Source organism: Ranitomeya variabilis, chromosome 3 (genome assembly GCF_051348905.1).
Source record: "Ranitomeya variabilis isolate aRanVar5 chromosome 3, aRanVar5.hap1, whole genome shotgun sequence".
In the NCBI taxonomy this organism is placed as follows: Eukaryota; Metazoa; Chordata; class Amphibia; order Anura; family Dendrobatidae; genus Ranitomeya; species Ranitomeya variabilis.
The window spans coordinates 182,466,184-182,480,605 of record NC_135234.1 but is presented as its reverse complement, the minus strand read 5'-3'; the positions used below and the strand labels follow the sequence as shown (position 1 = coordinate 182,480,605).

Genomic DNA, 14,422 nt, shown 5'->3' with positions numbered 1-14,422 from the left:
CTATGAGAGTCCCGTTCTGGTTCTTGTAGACTTAAATTGCGTTGTGACTTTCGGATCACCCAACAAACAATGCAGCAATCAGACAGGTCGCAAACTACTGGATGCCGACCACAGTGACCCATATAAAAGATGAAGATAGGGGTGGTAAGTAGAAGATTAGGGGCAGGGAACTATGATTAGTAGCACCAGTCCAGCACTGCAATAAAGAAAAAACCGCTGGAGTGGTGCTTGAAACTGAAAACAAAATTTGTGCCAGCCTTGAAACTTTTGGCCGTGACTGTACACCTGATATTAAATAAATATAATTTCTTACATGTCACAATCCCCAATTATGAATTCTCACCATTGTACGTCTCTGTTATATCACCATTACATATACTGTATATATATATATATATATATATATATATACACACACACACACAATCATCTAAGGGGTACTTCCGTTTGTTTGTCTGCCGGCCGGCCGCGACCAATCAGCGACATTGGTGCGGGATTTAAATCACGCTTCGCTGATTGGTTGCGGCCAGCCGGGCGCGACTAATCAGCGACCATCCCGGACCAACTTTTTACTATTGCTGCTGCCTATGCAGCATCAATAGTAAAAAGATATAATGTTAAAAATAAAAAAAACAAGAAACATTATATTCTCACCTTCCAAAGTCCGCTGTAGCCTTTTCCACTCCTCGCGCATCGGTCCCAAGAATGCATTGCGGCAATGCCCCGAGATCACGTGGTCTCGCGAGACCGCTACATGATCACGGGTTATTGCCGCTAGGCATTACTGGGAACGGAGCGTCGCGAGGAGCATCGGTAAAGGCCTCGGCTGGATCCGGGGCCGACGGAAGGGGAGTATATAACTATTTTTAATTTTAATTGTTTTTTTTAACAGGGATATGGTGCCCACATTGCTATATACTACGTGGGCTGTGTTATATACTGCGTGGCCTGTGTTATATACTACGTGGCTATGCTATATACTACGTGGGCTGTGCTATATACTACGTGGGCTGTGTTATACTACGTGGGCTGTGCTATATACTACGTGGGCTGTGTTATATACTGCGTGGGCTGTGTTATATACTACGTGGCTATGCTATATACTTCGTGGCTGTGCTATATACTACGTGGGCTGTGTTATATACTACGTGGCTGTGCATTCTAGAATACCCGATGCGTTAGAATCGATATATATATATATACACACACATATTTTATGGCATGCTCAGATGTTTCAGAGTATCCAAACTTACTGGACAAAAATCTGTGAATTTCTGGGCATTTTGCTTATTTTTTTAATCCATTACATGGTCATTATGTTGGCAACAGCGGAAAAACTCTGCCATGTTTGAACTGTATATGATATGCCTTCTTCTCTTTTTATTTTTACTATGTACTTACAGGGCCATAATCGTCCGACAGGGGAAAACCATTGAGATGTCACATGAGTTTACTCCAGAAACAGAAAGGCAGAGGCTCCAGTTGCTAGTAAGAACACAATGCCCTCATTTACTCGTCATATTTATATCTCATCACTAACGACATCCGGCCTTTACATAAATAGTTCCTATGTGTATACATTTTTTGTTCCTCTGACTATTTTCTGATGTATTTGTGACTGGAACGATGAGGATATTTCCAAGAATATAATTGCAAGACGTGCTTCTCACTATTACAAACCTACTCCTGCATTTCTGAAACAGAAAACCGCAACATCCCGACAAGTCAGATGCTGAAAATAGTCATATGAGCCTGTTTCATATTGAGTCAGGTTTAGGAACTTGTGACTTTCACAGTCTTCCTGTGGTCAGATTCCCAGCATGCACTATTAAGACTGTGTCCACATGCGAACTTTTACATACTGTCACAAATGAACATCACTCACGTTTTCACTGCTGTTATGGGAGGTTTTTACAGCATAGTGGGAAAGTTTTAGAAGTTGATTAAAAGATACTTACTTTTGGGCAGCTATCCTATCTGTAAGTTGCAATTCCATTTTTGTGTGTGGGCGGTTCCTCTTCATCAGCATCCTGCCAGGACAATAGGTGCTGGAACCTTTTCCTATTTTCTAGAATGTGTTGCTCCTGTCCAATGAGTTTCCTTCCCTGAACTGAAAGCTTACATCTGTGTTATGGCTGTATGCACTTTGACAAACAGGAAAGAAGAAGCTTCCCACATTTCTTGTTAATCCGTCTCATTGTTTCTGCTGCTATAGATGGATTACACTTGACAGGCAGTCAAGATAGTTAGACTTAGACAACCTAGTGACTTGCACGTTGTTATTGTTCAAGGTTAAGGCAACATAACTTATTAAAAAAAGTAATCTGTCCTGTTTAGCACATTAGCTAAGAAATTAGATCAAGTGATGTCTATTTAAGTGTAGGATAGTGGTGTCACCCAGAGCATCAAATCAAGATATCAATTCTCATCTAATTGAGACCTGTTGAAAAAAGCAGAAACAGCAAAAACATGGGACACTAGAGGGAACGCATCACTTTTCCTTTGATATTTCCATTGCAATGCATTCAAATACTTGACTCCCCAATAGCAAGATATTTAAAAGAAAATCCATCAAGCAATTCCACAAATATTGGGCAGCATAGTACACAGCCAGGCTCCATCATTGCAAACATCTGTTTTACTATGAAATGCTACACCATTTCAGAAAAAAAAAAGTTGAAAGCAGGAGCCGGAAACGGACAACTATACAGACTAGTCATGGGGGTGAGTCTGAGGGACACTGCGGCAATCCCGCTGTCCCCTGACTGCCGGGCTCTCCTGCATGGCTAGCCCCGGTCTCCCACAGTGTGACGTCGTTCGGGGTGGGACCGGCCGCGCGAGGCGGGCGTGGCTTATTTCAGAGGAGGGACCTCGCGCTGGACGCGACTTCCGGTCCCTCACTCTGAACCCGGACCTGGTTGGGGCTGCCGGCGAGATGGACCCGCTGCAGCAAGCGGTGAGAGATAAGATTAGCAGGGAGGGCAGCACTTGGCTGGCGGCCCTGCTGGCCGAGAGCGGCTCCCTCCCTGCGGCGGAGCGTGCGTTGCCGTCGGGCGGGCGGCGTTCTTCCAGAGCCACCCGACCGCCGGCTCGCCTGAGCCCACCAGTGCTTTTTAAAAAGAGCGCGCGCGCGTCTAGTTCGCGCGCTTCCTCATATGCGGGCAACGGTCGGCGTGCAGCAGCAGCAGCGTGCATGCAGGAGGGGATAGTGCCTATACATAGCAGCGCACCGGACTCGGCAGGCACTGCTCCTAGGGGAAGAAGCTTGCAGCCCCAGTCGATAGCTACAGGAGCGGGCGCAGGGTTGATTACAGCCGCGGCTATGGGGGGAGTGCAGGGGTCATCTTCCTCCTCTCAGGAAGCTGGAGGGACAGGGAACGGGGTAGGGGAGACTCAGGACTTTATCCCACCTACCCCACAGTCGAGCAGAGATATTAATAGTAATGCAGGGAGAGCATGGGGAGCATTACTGACAGCTCAGCAGCAAATGGGTACCTCTTCAGCGTTGGGGGGGAGGGGGGTACAGGCGGGGATTGCCCAAGTAGGCGGTAGAGGGGATTCTCCTTTCCCCTCATCCCCTTTGATTTTTACGGCACCTTCTTCCCAAATTCCCGGGGGGCAAATGGTTCCATCGCAAACGGCAGCAGGAGAACATCAGAGCGCCTCAGCAGTTCTATCGCTGGTGGCAACCGGTGTTGGAACTCCTTTACAGGGTGCTGGCACCCCGGCTCTGGTCAGCGGACAGAGTGCGGGTATCCGCCCCGCGTGCAGCTCCTCCTCTTCATCCTCATCTGGACGCAGTCGCCGTCGCCGGAAGAGGCATAGGCGCCATACAATAGTAAGGGGCGTTACCACAGGTCCAGGTCCAGTCGTCGCAGCAGACGGTCTAGGTCATCAAGATGGCGTTCTCCATCCACATCGGATAGCTCATCAGGCAGGTCTCGTCGGCGTTTGTCATCCCGTCACAGGTCCAGGTCCCGTGCGGAGAAACGGAGTGCCGTTAATCATGATACTCAAGAGCAGAGCCGTCCGGACCCCAACGTGCAAACCGGTGAGTACCCCTTCACGGGGGCCTGGGGAGGGGACGGGGGTAATAGTGTTAATCTGTCAAACACAGCGATCCCATCTAGCATGACCGGCGGCAGGATTTTCGTGAACCCCAGGCTATTGCAACCGGTTATACCACCCAAACCCTCCCCACCTCCCCGCCCAGACATATACAAGGATGGACTTTTTTGTGGTGTCCCTCCTTTAGGGTCACACTTGGACATTAGCGTTAAAGAACAAATTTGGGCGAATGAGTTCATCGACATTTGGTCGCTCGTGTCGACCGAGCAGCACTCGGTCGACAAGGAGAGACGTGTGGGTGAAAAGGTCTACGACGAAACCCAAGGTAGCCAAAACTATTAACAATTGGCTTCAGGCTTTCGCTGTTCTGGGCTGCGTTATGGGCGAAAAACACCCGGAGCGATGCTCTGAGCTATTCATTTACTTGGACAGCATATACAGCTCACACAAGGCTCACGGCGGGTCCGCTTGGTGGAAATACGATGAAGATTTCCGCCGCCGGCTAGCCGTCAACCCACATTTAGGGTGGGGGGTGAAGGCTACTGATTCATGGCTGCGTTTAATGATGGCGCAAAAAACCCTGCAGCCCTTTCCCGGCTCATCCGCCGGCACGAATACCAGTGCCGGGTCGGCGGTTGTGCGGAGACCTGGCACATGTTGGCTTTTCAATGAGGGCCACTGCAAGTTCTACGGCTTGTGCAAATATAAGCATGAATGCTCGTCTTGCGGCGGCAACCATTCGGCAGCCAAGTGCACCCGGTCCTCCCAAAAATCAAACAATAGCAAGGCCCCCTCAGGGGGTGAGCCACATGACACCGGTGAGCGTAAAAAACATAGAACCGTGGCTGGGCAGGTACCCCAATAAGCCTGCTGCAGCACAACTCCGCTTCGGCTTTTCTTTCGGCTTTTTCATTCCTTTCGTTTTTTCGGGTAAACCCCAGTCGGCCCCTAATTTAAAATCTGCCAGGGACCACCCTGCTATATTATCTGACAAGTTGAACAAGGAAATACAGGCAGGACGTTTCCGGGGTCCTTTCGATACCCTCCCCTTCTATAACCTACGGGTTTCCCCGCTGGGCATTGTTCCCAAAAAAGAGAATGGGAAATACCGGCTGATTCACCATTTGTCCTACCCCAAAGGCAGTTCGGTGAATGACGGCATCCCGAGTGACGACACCGCAGTGACATACATTCCTTTTGACAGAGCTATCGAGATGGTAAGAGCAGCCGGGCCAGGGGCCCTCATGGCAAAATCGGATATTGAATCCGCTTTTCGCCTCCTTCCTGTGCACCCGGACTGTTACCATTTGTTAGGCGCCATGGTCGAGGACCGATATTACTACGACACATGCCTCCCAATGGGTTGCTCGATTTCCTGCCATTATTTCGAGATGTTCAGCACATTCCTGGAATGGGTTGCCCGAGAGGTCACACGCTCGTCATCAATTACGCACTACCTGGACGATTTTCTGCTAGTGGGCCCAGCTAATTCGGAATCGTGTTCTCAGACTTTGTATAAATTTATGGAGGTCATGTCCCTGTTTGGCGTTCCCTTGTCCCCGGAGAAAACGATCGGCCCGGTTTCGGTTATCACTTTCCTGGGATTCGAAATCGATTCTGTTTCCATGGAATTTAGGTTGCCTCACAATAAGATCTTGAAGCTGTTGGAATTAATTGCAGGTTGCTTAGCGGTGGGTAAGGTCTCCTTAATTCAGATGCAATCCCTCCTCGGCTGTTTGAACTTCGCTTGCAAGATAATGCCGATGGGCAGAATTTTTTCCCGGAGGTTGATACTTGCCACGAGAGGAGTGAAGCAGCCTCACCACAGAATCAGGATTTCCTCACAGTTACGTAGTGATTTGATGGTATGGCAGCGTTTCCTACTCTCCTACAATGGAACTACATGCTTTCAGGAAGAGTTCTGCGACAGCGATAGCTTGGATCTTTGGTTTGAGTCAGCGGGCATCGACGGTTTCAGCGTGCGTTTCAGAGACCAAAAATGCGTTTGCACGTGGCCCGAGTCTTGGTGCACTAGGACATGGGATCAAGATTCAACTTTAACCGAGTTGTTTTCCCTGGCGGCGTCTATGGAGCTCTGGGGTCGATGTCTCCTAAACAAGCGCATTCTTTTGCGATTCCACACGGTCAGCTCTGCGCATGCTATAAATTACCTTTCATCTTCCTCACCACCGGTCATAAAGATTATCAGATTCATTGTTTTAAAATGTTTAGAGCTCAACGTTTGGGTTAAAGCGTCAGTTGTATCTGGTAATAACGTAGTGTTAACGGATTTTACTAACGTGTCTCCTTTGCAGGATCGATTTGGTCAGCTTCGGAAGGAGCAAACGCGAATCCTGGCATGCCCTCCCTTGGTCTGGGATGTCCTGGAGAACTAATTCCTTTGATACGGTCATCCATTGCTCCTTCTACCTGGAGAGCATACGGTAAGGCGTGGGATGAGTGGTGCATTGTGGCAGAGGATAAACCGGTAGGTTCCTCAGATTCCCTGAGAGTTCAAGTCACGTTGGCTTTTTTGGCGCGCTTGCAGACCGCTGGGGTATCTGGCACGGTTGCGCGTAACCGCATTTCGGGTTTAGCATTTCATTTTAAGTTGTCCGGTTGGTCAGATTCAACTAAACATTTTTTGATCAGCCAAGTTCTAAAAGGCTGGCAACGGACGAGCACACGGAGCGACATTAGGAGACCCATCTCTTTTTCTCTCCTGACTAACTTAATCGGGGCTTCCAGCAGCGTTTGCGATTCTGCATATGAGGCCGTTTTGATTTCTGCGGCTTTTGGCCTAGCATTTTTCGGGGCTATGCGAGTTAGCGAGATTCTCCCCTCGTCCCGCCGCAAGTCAGGGGGCTTGCAACTGGACGACGTAGTGATCTGCGACAATGGTCTAAGGATCAGAGTTTGCAGATCCAAAACCGACCAGGAAGGGAGGGGCACATGGTTCCCCCTTTTTGCCATAAAAGATATGACTTGTCCTTTGGTTTTAATCAACAGTACATGCAGGTCAGGAGCGCCGGTGCCCAATTTTTCGTACACGAGAACGGCTTCCCCCTACTTGCGGATCAGTTTTTATCGATCCTGAGGCTTGCGCTTTCGTTTTTAGGCCTTCCTGCTGCAGAATTCGGCACGCATTCCTTTAGAATCGGCGCGGCTACGGAAGCCTCCAGGGCTGGTTTGTTTGAATCAGATATCCAGAGAGTGGGTAGATGGAAGTCCCGTTGTTTCGCTAGGTATATCAGGCCCGAATTAGTTTTGTTATACGTACCATACGGACGCTCTGTTTTGATGTTACTGTTTTTCCTTCCAACGCTCATATCCCTCTGTTTTGCTTAATGAATGTTATTTGTTTCAGATGGTGTGCGTCCCAGCGTATGGCTGCTGGGTCACTCTTACATTTATTGGGCAGCTCGGCGTGCTGAATTGTGCCCTGGAGGGCGATCGCTCGGTTTCTCTGATGTGGATATCATCTGGCGAGGCACGAGGGGCCTTACCTGGTCTCAAGTCCTTCCGGAAGTTGTGCGGATCGCGAGAGTTGCGTCTTCCCCGACGGTGGTGGTGATCCATGCTGGAGGAAACGACCTGGCCTCTTTTCCCCTCGCTGAATTATTGACTCTTATGAGAGCTGATCTCGATAAATTTCCAGGTTTCTTTCCGGACATGCGTCTGGTTTGGTCGGAGCTGATTCCAAGGCGGGTCTGGCGGGGTGCCAGGGAGCTGAGTGCCATGGAGAGGTCTAGGCGCACTCTAAACCAGAGAATATCCCGTTTTGTTAGATTTAAGAACGGTGTGGTGGTAAGACACCACCGTTTGGAGGGTGACAATGCAGGTTTTCTCCTTCCAGATGGGGTTCATCTTAACGATGCCGGTTTGGATATATTTTTGGACGGTCTTCGTGAAGGAGTGATTCAGGCTCTCCATTTTGTGGGTGGGTCGTAGCTTGGTTCCTGGGCTACTCCGTGGCGGAATGGGTGGAGTTTATAATAGGTGATGATACCTGCACCGGGTTACCGGAAGGCAGACAATCTCCCTGCACCCGTTTGGTTGGCAAATTGTTGCCTGTGATAAGCTGCGACCATAATTTAAGCCAAAGAGAAAAGATAAATCTTTTGAATAAGACTGTTATTTAAATAAAAGTTATATTTGAGTAAGCATGTGTGGCGTCACTTTGTGGGAGAAGGTTTTCGGGTCCTGGCAGTCATGTCAGCTTCTCTAAACCCTGCCCAGCTAGATGGACAGGTCTCTCCTTATACACACACAGGAAAAGATTTGTCATCCTAGCAGCGTCAGGCAGGGAGAAGTCAACGGGGAGCCATGACTGGTCCTGCTCAGTCCCCTCATTCCATGCTCCTGCTTTCAACTATGTTTTCTCTGAAACAACAGTTTATTTCAAAGTAAAACAAAGATATTTGATATGGTGGAGTATGTCTTTAATTTATGTTACCTGTAATTCGGGCAGCATAAGGCGCCTTAGTGGTTCCCATTAACCTTCCCTTAATACAAGCAGGCCTGTCCATGAAATGTCCCTGAAAGGCTTGTTTTGGGACACGTTTGCAGGTTTGTCTTGAAAAGTATGGCCTCTTTTAGGAGAAAAGTCTCATAAAGCTGGCAGGTGCCGAGATCTCTCCTCTACAATGCCAGCAGTAATGGTCCTCAATAGGCAGGAACACGTCCCAACAACCTACCGAACGGGAAGTAGCAAGGATAGTCCTACTAGTGACCTTCACAGGATGGCATGACTTTTCAAACCATCAACACTTCTTCAGGATTTTATAGTCATATCTGTCACAGGGATCATAATACAAGACTGCACAATCAGATTACTGTTTTCATGAATAATGACCAATTTATCAGAAATCAAATTCAAGCAATTTATACTTTCTTTACAAAGTAAAGAGAGACGTGGCACTCACCCAGATTCTGCTATATTTCAATGTCCTTTATTCATCCTTATGGTAACAAGGACATAACGTGGAGAGGCGGCTGGTGTACAGTGGGGTGCGGGGAGTGAGAGGAGGACGACGGCCGTTTCGCGCCGATGCGCTTCAACGGGTCCAGGTGCACAAATAAAAAAACTTCATTTCCTTTATAGGGAGTTAGACAATCAACAGTGAATAATTGTGATAGTACATATCTTAAAAAAGTGTGCAAAAAATGACAAGAACAAGTACAATTAGAAACATACATTGGATTCAGAAAATGCAATTCTATAATTTTACAAAAATATAGCCATGTCCAATTTATCATTAAGTCCGATAGGCCCTTGTGCATTAGTCTCGATAATCCATCTTGCCTCACGTTGGAGTAAGATTTTATTGCGATCACCACCCTGAACTGGGTTTTTAACTAATTCCAGACCAGCAAAACATAATAGGTTCGGGTTTGCATTAATGCAATTTTTAAGATATGTACTATCACAATTATTCACTGTTGATTGTCTAACTCCCTATAAAGGAAATTAAGTTTTTTATTTGTGCACCTGGACCCGTTGAAGCGCATCGGCGCGAAACGGCCGTCGTCCTCCTCTCACTCCCCGCACCCCTCTGTACACCAGCCGCCTCTCCACGTTATGTCCTTGTTACCATACGGATGAATAAAGGACATTGAAATATAGCAGAATCTGGGTGAGTGCCACGTCTCTCTTTACTTGTCTATAATATGCTATGAACTATCATTGAGCACCTCCATGGTACCGCTGATTTTTCACGTGCTACAAAAGTCCTAATTGGATCCTTATGTGTACCGTCGCATGAGCCGCTGTAAAACCGCCTAGTGCCGTTCGTTCTTGAACTCTTTTTTGGCTTCTCAGTTATACTTTCTTTAATTGTGAATTATCTTTCAGGCGTCTCTGAAGCCCGAACTGTTGGGTAATGAGTTTACTTGCCTTGAGTTTCCACGAAGGATTCAGCAGAAAGAACTGAAGAAAAGAATGTTGTATCGTGACCACACTATGACAGGCTGGTAATATAACCTGTGCTTGATGATAGGATAAAGTGGAATTAAGCGGTAGGAGTTGGCGCATGAATGTATCTTGGAAATGTAATGTGGCACAATAGCTAAAAGGGGACGGGGAATAAAAGGGGACCAAATAAGTCAAAGCAAGGCTTCATTTGTGTCTATCACTGTTGCATGCTGTAATGCTATGGATGACCGTCGTACAATCAGGAATCAACCTCCGGTATCTGCTGAAGGTTGTAGTTACTGTTACCAACCCAAATGAATTTAAAGAATATATTTATTTTCAATTAATTTCCTCTATCTCCATTGCATCTATCGTAAAAAATGAATCCTGTATTCATGTGTCACTCCCATATGCTACTTTATGTAGGTATATACATAGCAAAAAAGGCAATTGTAGTTGCCAGCCAATGTCACACTAACAGGGTGCAGCAGACCCCCTTACTAAAGGAGGTAACACAGGTGCAAAATCCTGATGAAACAGCCATTCTTATCCAATCCATGGAGGGAGTGATTGCCCAGTATTAGAATTACACACAGATAAAGCTTGCAATAGGGCACAAGTCACACATATATATTGCACAGTGCCCAGCCTATTACACGCCCCTACTATTCGATTAGGGGGGGGCTACCCAGCACTCTACCAGTGCATCACAGAGGTGCAAGTCCATAGTTTACAAGGTCACCATTGATGGATCTACTGCACGCAGTAAAGATAAAATGTGCAAAAAAATATAGAATAATATTAGGATGTATTGGTTAATATTTTGGCCAAAATACGCAAGCTCACAACCCACATCAAGGGTCCTCACTGTCTTGCGAATCCCTAAACTACAGTTAATTAAAAGTACAGCCAAAACAATAAAGGAACTTAAAGGGATCCGTCACCAGGATTTTGCCACCTAATCTGAGAGCAGATTAATGTAGACACATAGACCCTGATTCCAGTGATGTGTTACTAGCTGGTCTGTAGTTTTCATAAAATCACTGTTTTATCAGCAAGAGATTATCATTAGAGGACTTGTAAACCTGCTGCCATTCATACTCATGAGCTCTGATTGAACACTTTGCATAGGCAGAAAACTGTCAAGCAAAGCTGTCAAATCAGTGGTGTGTGTGGGCGGGGTTACACAGCGCTCCGTATTCAAAGACCTGGTAGATCTACAGCAGAGAAAACAGGGATTTTATCAAAACTGCAGCAAGCAGCCCCATACTGGGTCTCTGTCCTTACATCATGCAAGACCTCTAAAAATTTGCCTTTATTAGTTTATTTAAACGATCAAGAAACCAAAGGACGAAGGTGCAAAAAATAAAAACTTGCAAAAAAAAAGCGAGGGTCAGAATAGCAGTATAATAACTTAACAGGGACTAATCTCTCCCTAGAGAAGCCCTTTATACTCGCCCTACCTGTCAGCAAAGGTTGACACCCTAGTTGTAGATGTGATGGCGCCACCGCTCAACGTTGTTAGCCCTGGATTACCCTAATGCACCCTCCACATAATAAACACTATGTTATACAGAAACACACGTATACAAAACATATAAAAGTACCCAAAATAGGCTAAGAGTCTAGAAAAAAAATTCTCGTAGTCAATTCTCGTTAAGAGAATATGCAGCCCAAATACATGATCAATAGCCCCTTAAAAGTCAAAACAAGTAGGGGTTAAGAAATAGTCACAAAAGATAATGCTTGTGGCTGCAAAGAAAGTGCACAGTGGGTTATTGCACATTGACCAAACTGTATGAAAGACTGGGCAGTGTGACCCAAAAATGGACACAAGGTCTGAAGAGAATTATCTCGTAGTCAATACTCATTATTCAAGAAAAACATGCAGCCCAAATACATGATCATTAACCCCTTCCAAATTAAGACAATAGGGGTGAAAAAATGTATGATCACATAGGATAGTATTTATGGCCACAAAAAAGTACACAATGGGTTATTGCACATTGCCCAAATTGTATGAAAAACCTGGGTGTTGTCTGTTGTGGATACTAGAGATCACCAGAGGATCCCAGATGGGGTAGTTAAAACCTGGCGACAGATTCCCTTTAGAAATGGTATTTGTAGCCATAAACACACATGGGTCTGCATAGGAACTGTAGTCACAAATCAGCAGTGTGATTGGAACTAAAACTATATCCTACATATAGGAGCACTCACTGGTGTATGGAGTAAACTATAAGGAGATATGCAAGAAATGTAACATACCTTAGCTGTAAAAGCAACAAAACCCTGGAATGGCAGGCTAGGGACGCAGGGAATTTCACAGGTATGCTTATGTTATTACGGTATTTTACTGCATTTACCCCTCCCTCCATGTTTTGCTGAAAGGGATAACTTTTTAAACTCTCCTCAAAAGTCCCAATCCTTTCACTACAAGAAGACAAGTGCATAAAGGAAAGCAAAAAGGAATAATAATAATCTTTATTTTTATATAGCGCTAACGTATTCTGCAGCGCTTTACAGTTTTGCATACATTATCAACTTCCCTGGTGTATTTTAACTCCTTTATTAAATGGGTTGTCCACTACTAGGAGAACCCCTTCTCGAACTAAATGTTTGGCCCCGATAAAATAAAAAAAACCTACACTCTTCTCATGTGCTGGCGCCTTTCTAGAGGTGTCAGCACTTATGGTCCCAGAGTTCTGGAATGACACGTGGTGCCCCGCATCCAAACCGTGCTGGCGTCACTGTCTCTGCCTTCATACAGACTGAACATGAAGAGGACGCTAGGGCCGCAGCTGATCTCTGACTTCTTCATGTTCAATCCTTAATAAGGCGGACACAGTGACGCCAGCGCTGATTGGGCACCACGTGTCATTCCACCGCTTCAGAACTATGGGACCTCGAAGCTACTGTCAAACGCATGTTGGGTGCCTGGTGGGTGAGTCATTTCTTTATTCCATGGTTCTAGAGTTTATTATGGATTAATTCCAAGGCCATTCAGTTTAGGCTTCAGAATAACGCATTATATTGGGATATTTTACAAGATCATATATCACCTATGGTCAGGATGCAAACTCGTGTTGCTTAAGGCTTCTTTCACACTTCAGTTGTGTGGCGTCAGTTGGGTCCGACATCGTGGCGGATCGACGGATCCGTCAAATTTCATGCAAAAACGGTTCTAACGGATCCGTTTTTTTAACGGATCAGCTGCCCTAATCCGTTAAAAAAACGGATCCGTTAGAACCGTTGCGAACGTTTTTACATCCGTTGCAACCGTTTTTTGACGGATCCGTTTTTTAAAAGGGGAGGATTTCAATGTGATTGGCTACTGGAAACTTCTGGAAAACTATATATAGCGTGTATTTACACCACATCTTTGAAAGGTTGTAGAGAAAGTGGCAGAAATGGAAGGAGTCCTGGCGAACATTGCAAAGATCTATGCAGATTTTACTTTTGAGGCAAATCAGTTGGCAGTCAGCGTTCGAGAGAGGGAGGAACGAAGACTGCGAATCCTACGGCAGCGGCGTAAGAGAAGGCTGTGGATCCATCCCATCACAGCACAACGTATGACCCGTGGTGTTTATTCCACGCTTTACATGGAACTAAGGGAAAACCCTCAAAAGTTCTTCAATTATGTGAGGATGAGAGCTGAAAATTTTGCATTTTTATTGGGCTATGTGGAAGACTGTATACGGAGACGAGACACCCAGATGCGATTCTCAATATCACCAGCAGAGCGTCTCATGGTGACTATTCGGTAAGTCATTTTTTTATTAAATGATTCTCATTCATCAGACTTATAACTGTGTTGGTTTTTTTTGTATTTTTTTTATAAAGTATTGTCTTTTCTTTTTGTTAACAGATTCCTTGCAACTGGAGAGTCCTTCTCATCCCTCCATTTTCAATTTCGACTTGGGATATCCACCATCTCGGGGATCATCAGAGATACCTGCCGGGCATTGTGGGAGTGCCTACAAGTGGAATACATCCCAGAGCCATCACAGGAGAGGTGGCTGGAGATCGCCCAAATTTTTCATCAGATTTGCCAGTTTCCAAATTGTGTTGGAGCAGTTGATGGAAAGCACATAAGGATCGTCAAACCTTCAGGCTCTGGGTCACAGTTTTATAACTATAAGAAGTATTTCTCTATTGTGTTGATGGCCATAGCTGACGCACAATGCAAGTTCATCGCTGTGGATATAGGTGCGTATGGACGTGCAAATGATTCACAAATCTTTAAAAATTCACCAATGGGGCGCCGTTTATATGGAGAGACATTTGATTTTCCGCCCCCTAGACCTCTCCCTGGAACCACCGGTCCACCGTTACCATTTGTTTGTGTTGGAGATGATGCCTTCCAGCTTTCCCCACATTTGCTTAAACCCTTTGGAAGTAGTGGACTGACCCAGAGGAAGAAAATTTTCAATTACCGTT

At 45.9% G+C, this 14,422-nt stretch overlaps 1 protein-coding gene across 1 annotated transcript in view; it reads left to right on the top strand.

The window, feature by feature from the left end:
- The window catches only part of PPM1J (protein phosphatase, Mg2+/Mn2+ dependent 1J), a 93,374-nt gene that overhangs the window by 53,857 nt on the left and 25,095 nt on the right, over window positions 1-14,422 (top strand). Inside the window, exons 5-6 of the mRNA XM_077294917.1 lie at window positions 1,404-1,488; window positions 9,923-10,041. Of these exons, the coding sequence (XP_077151032.1) occupies window positions 1,404-1,488; window positions 9,923-10,041 (204 nt within the window). The remainder of the gene's footprint in view (window positions 1-1,403; window positions 1,489-9,922; window positions 10,042-14,422) is intronic.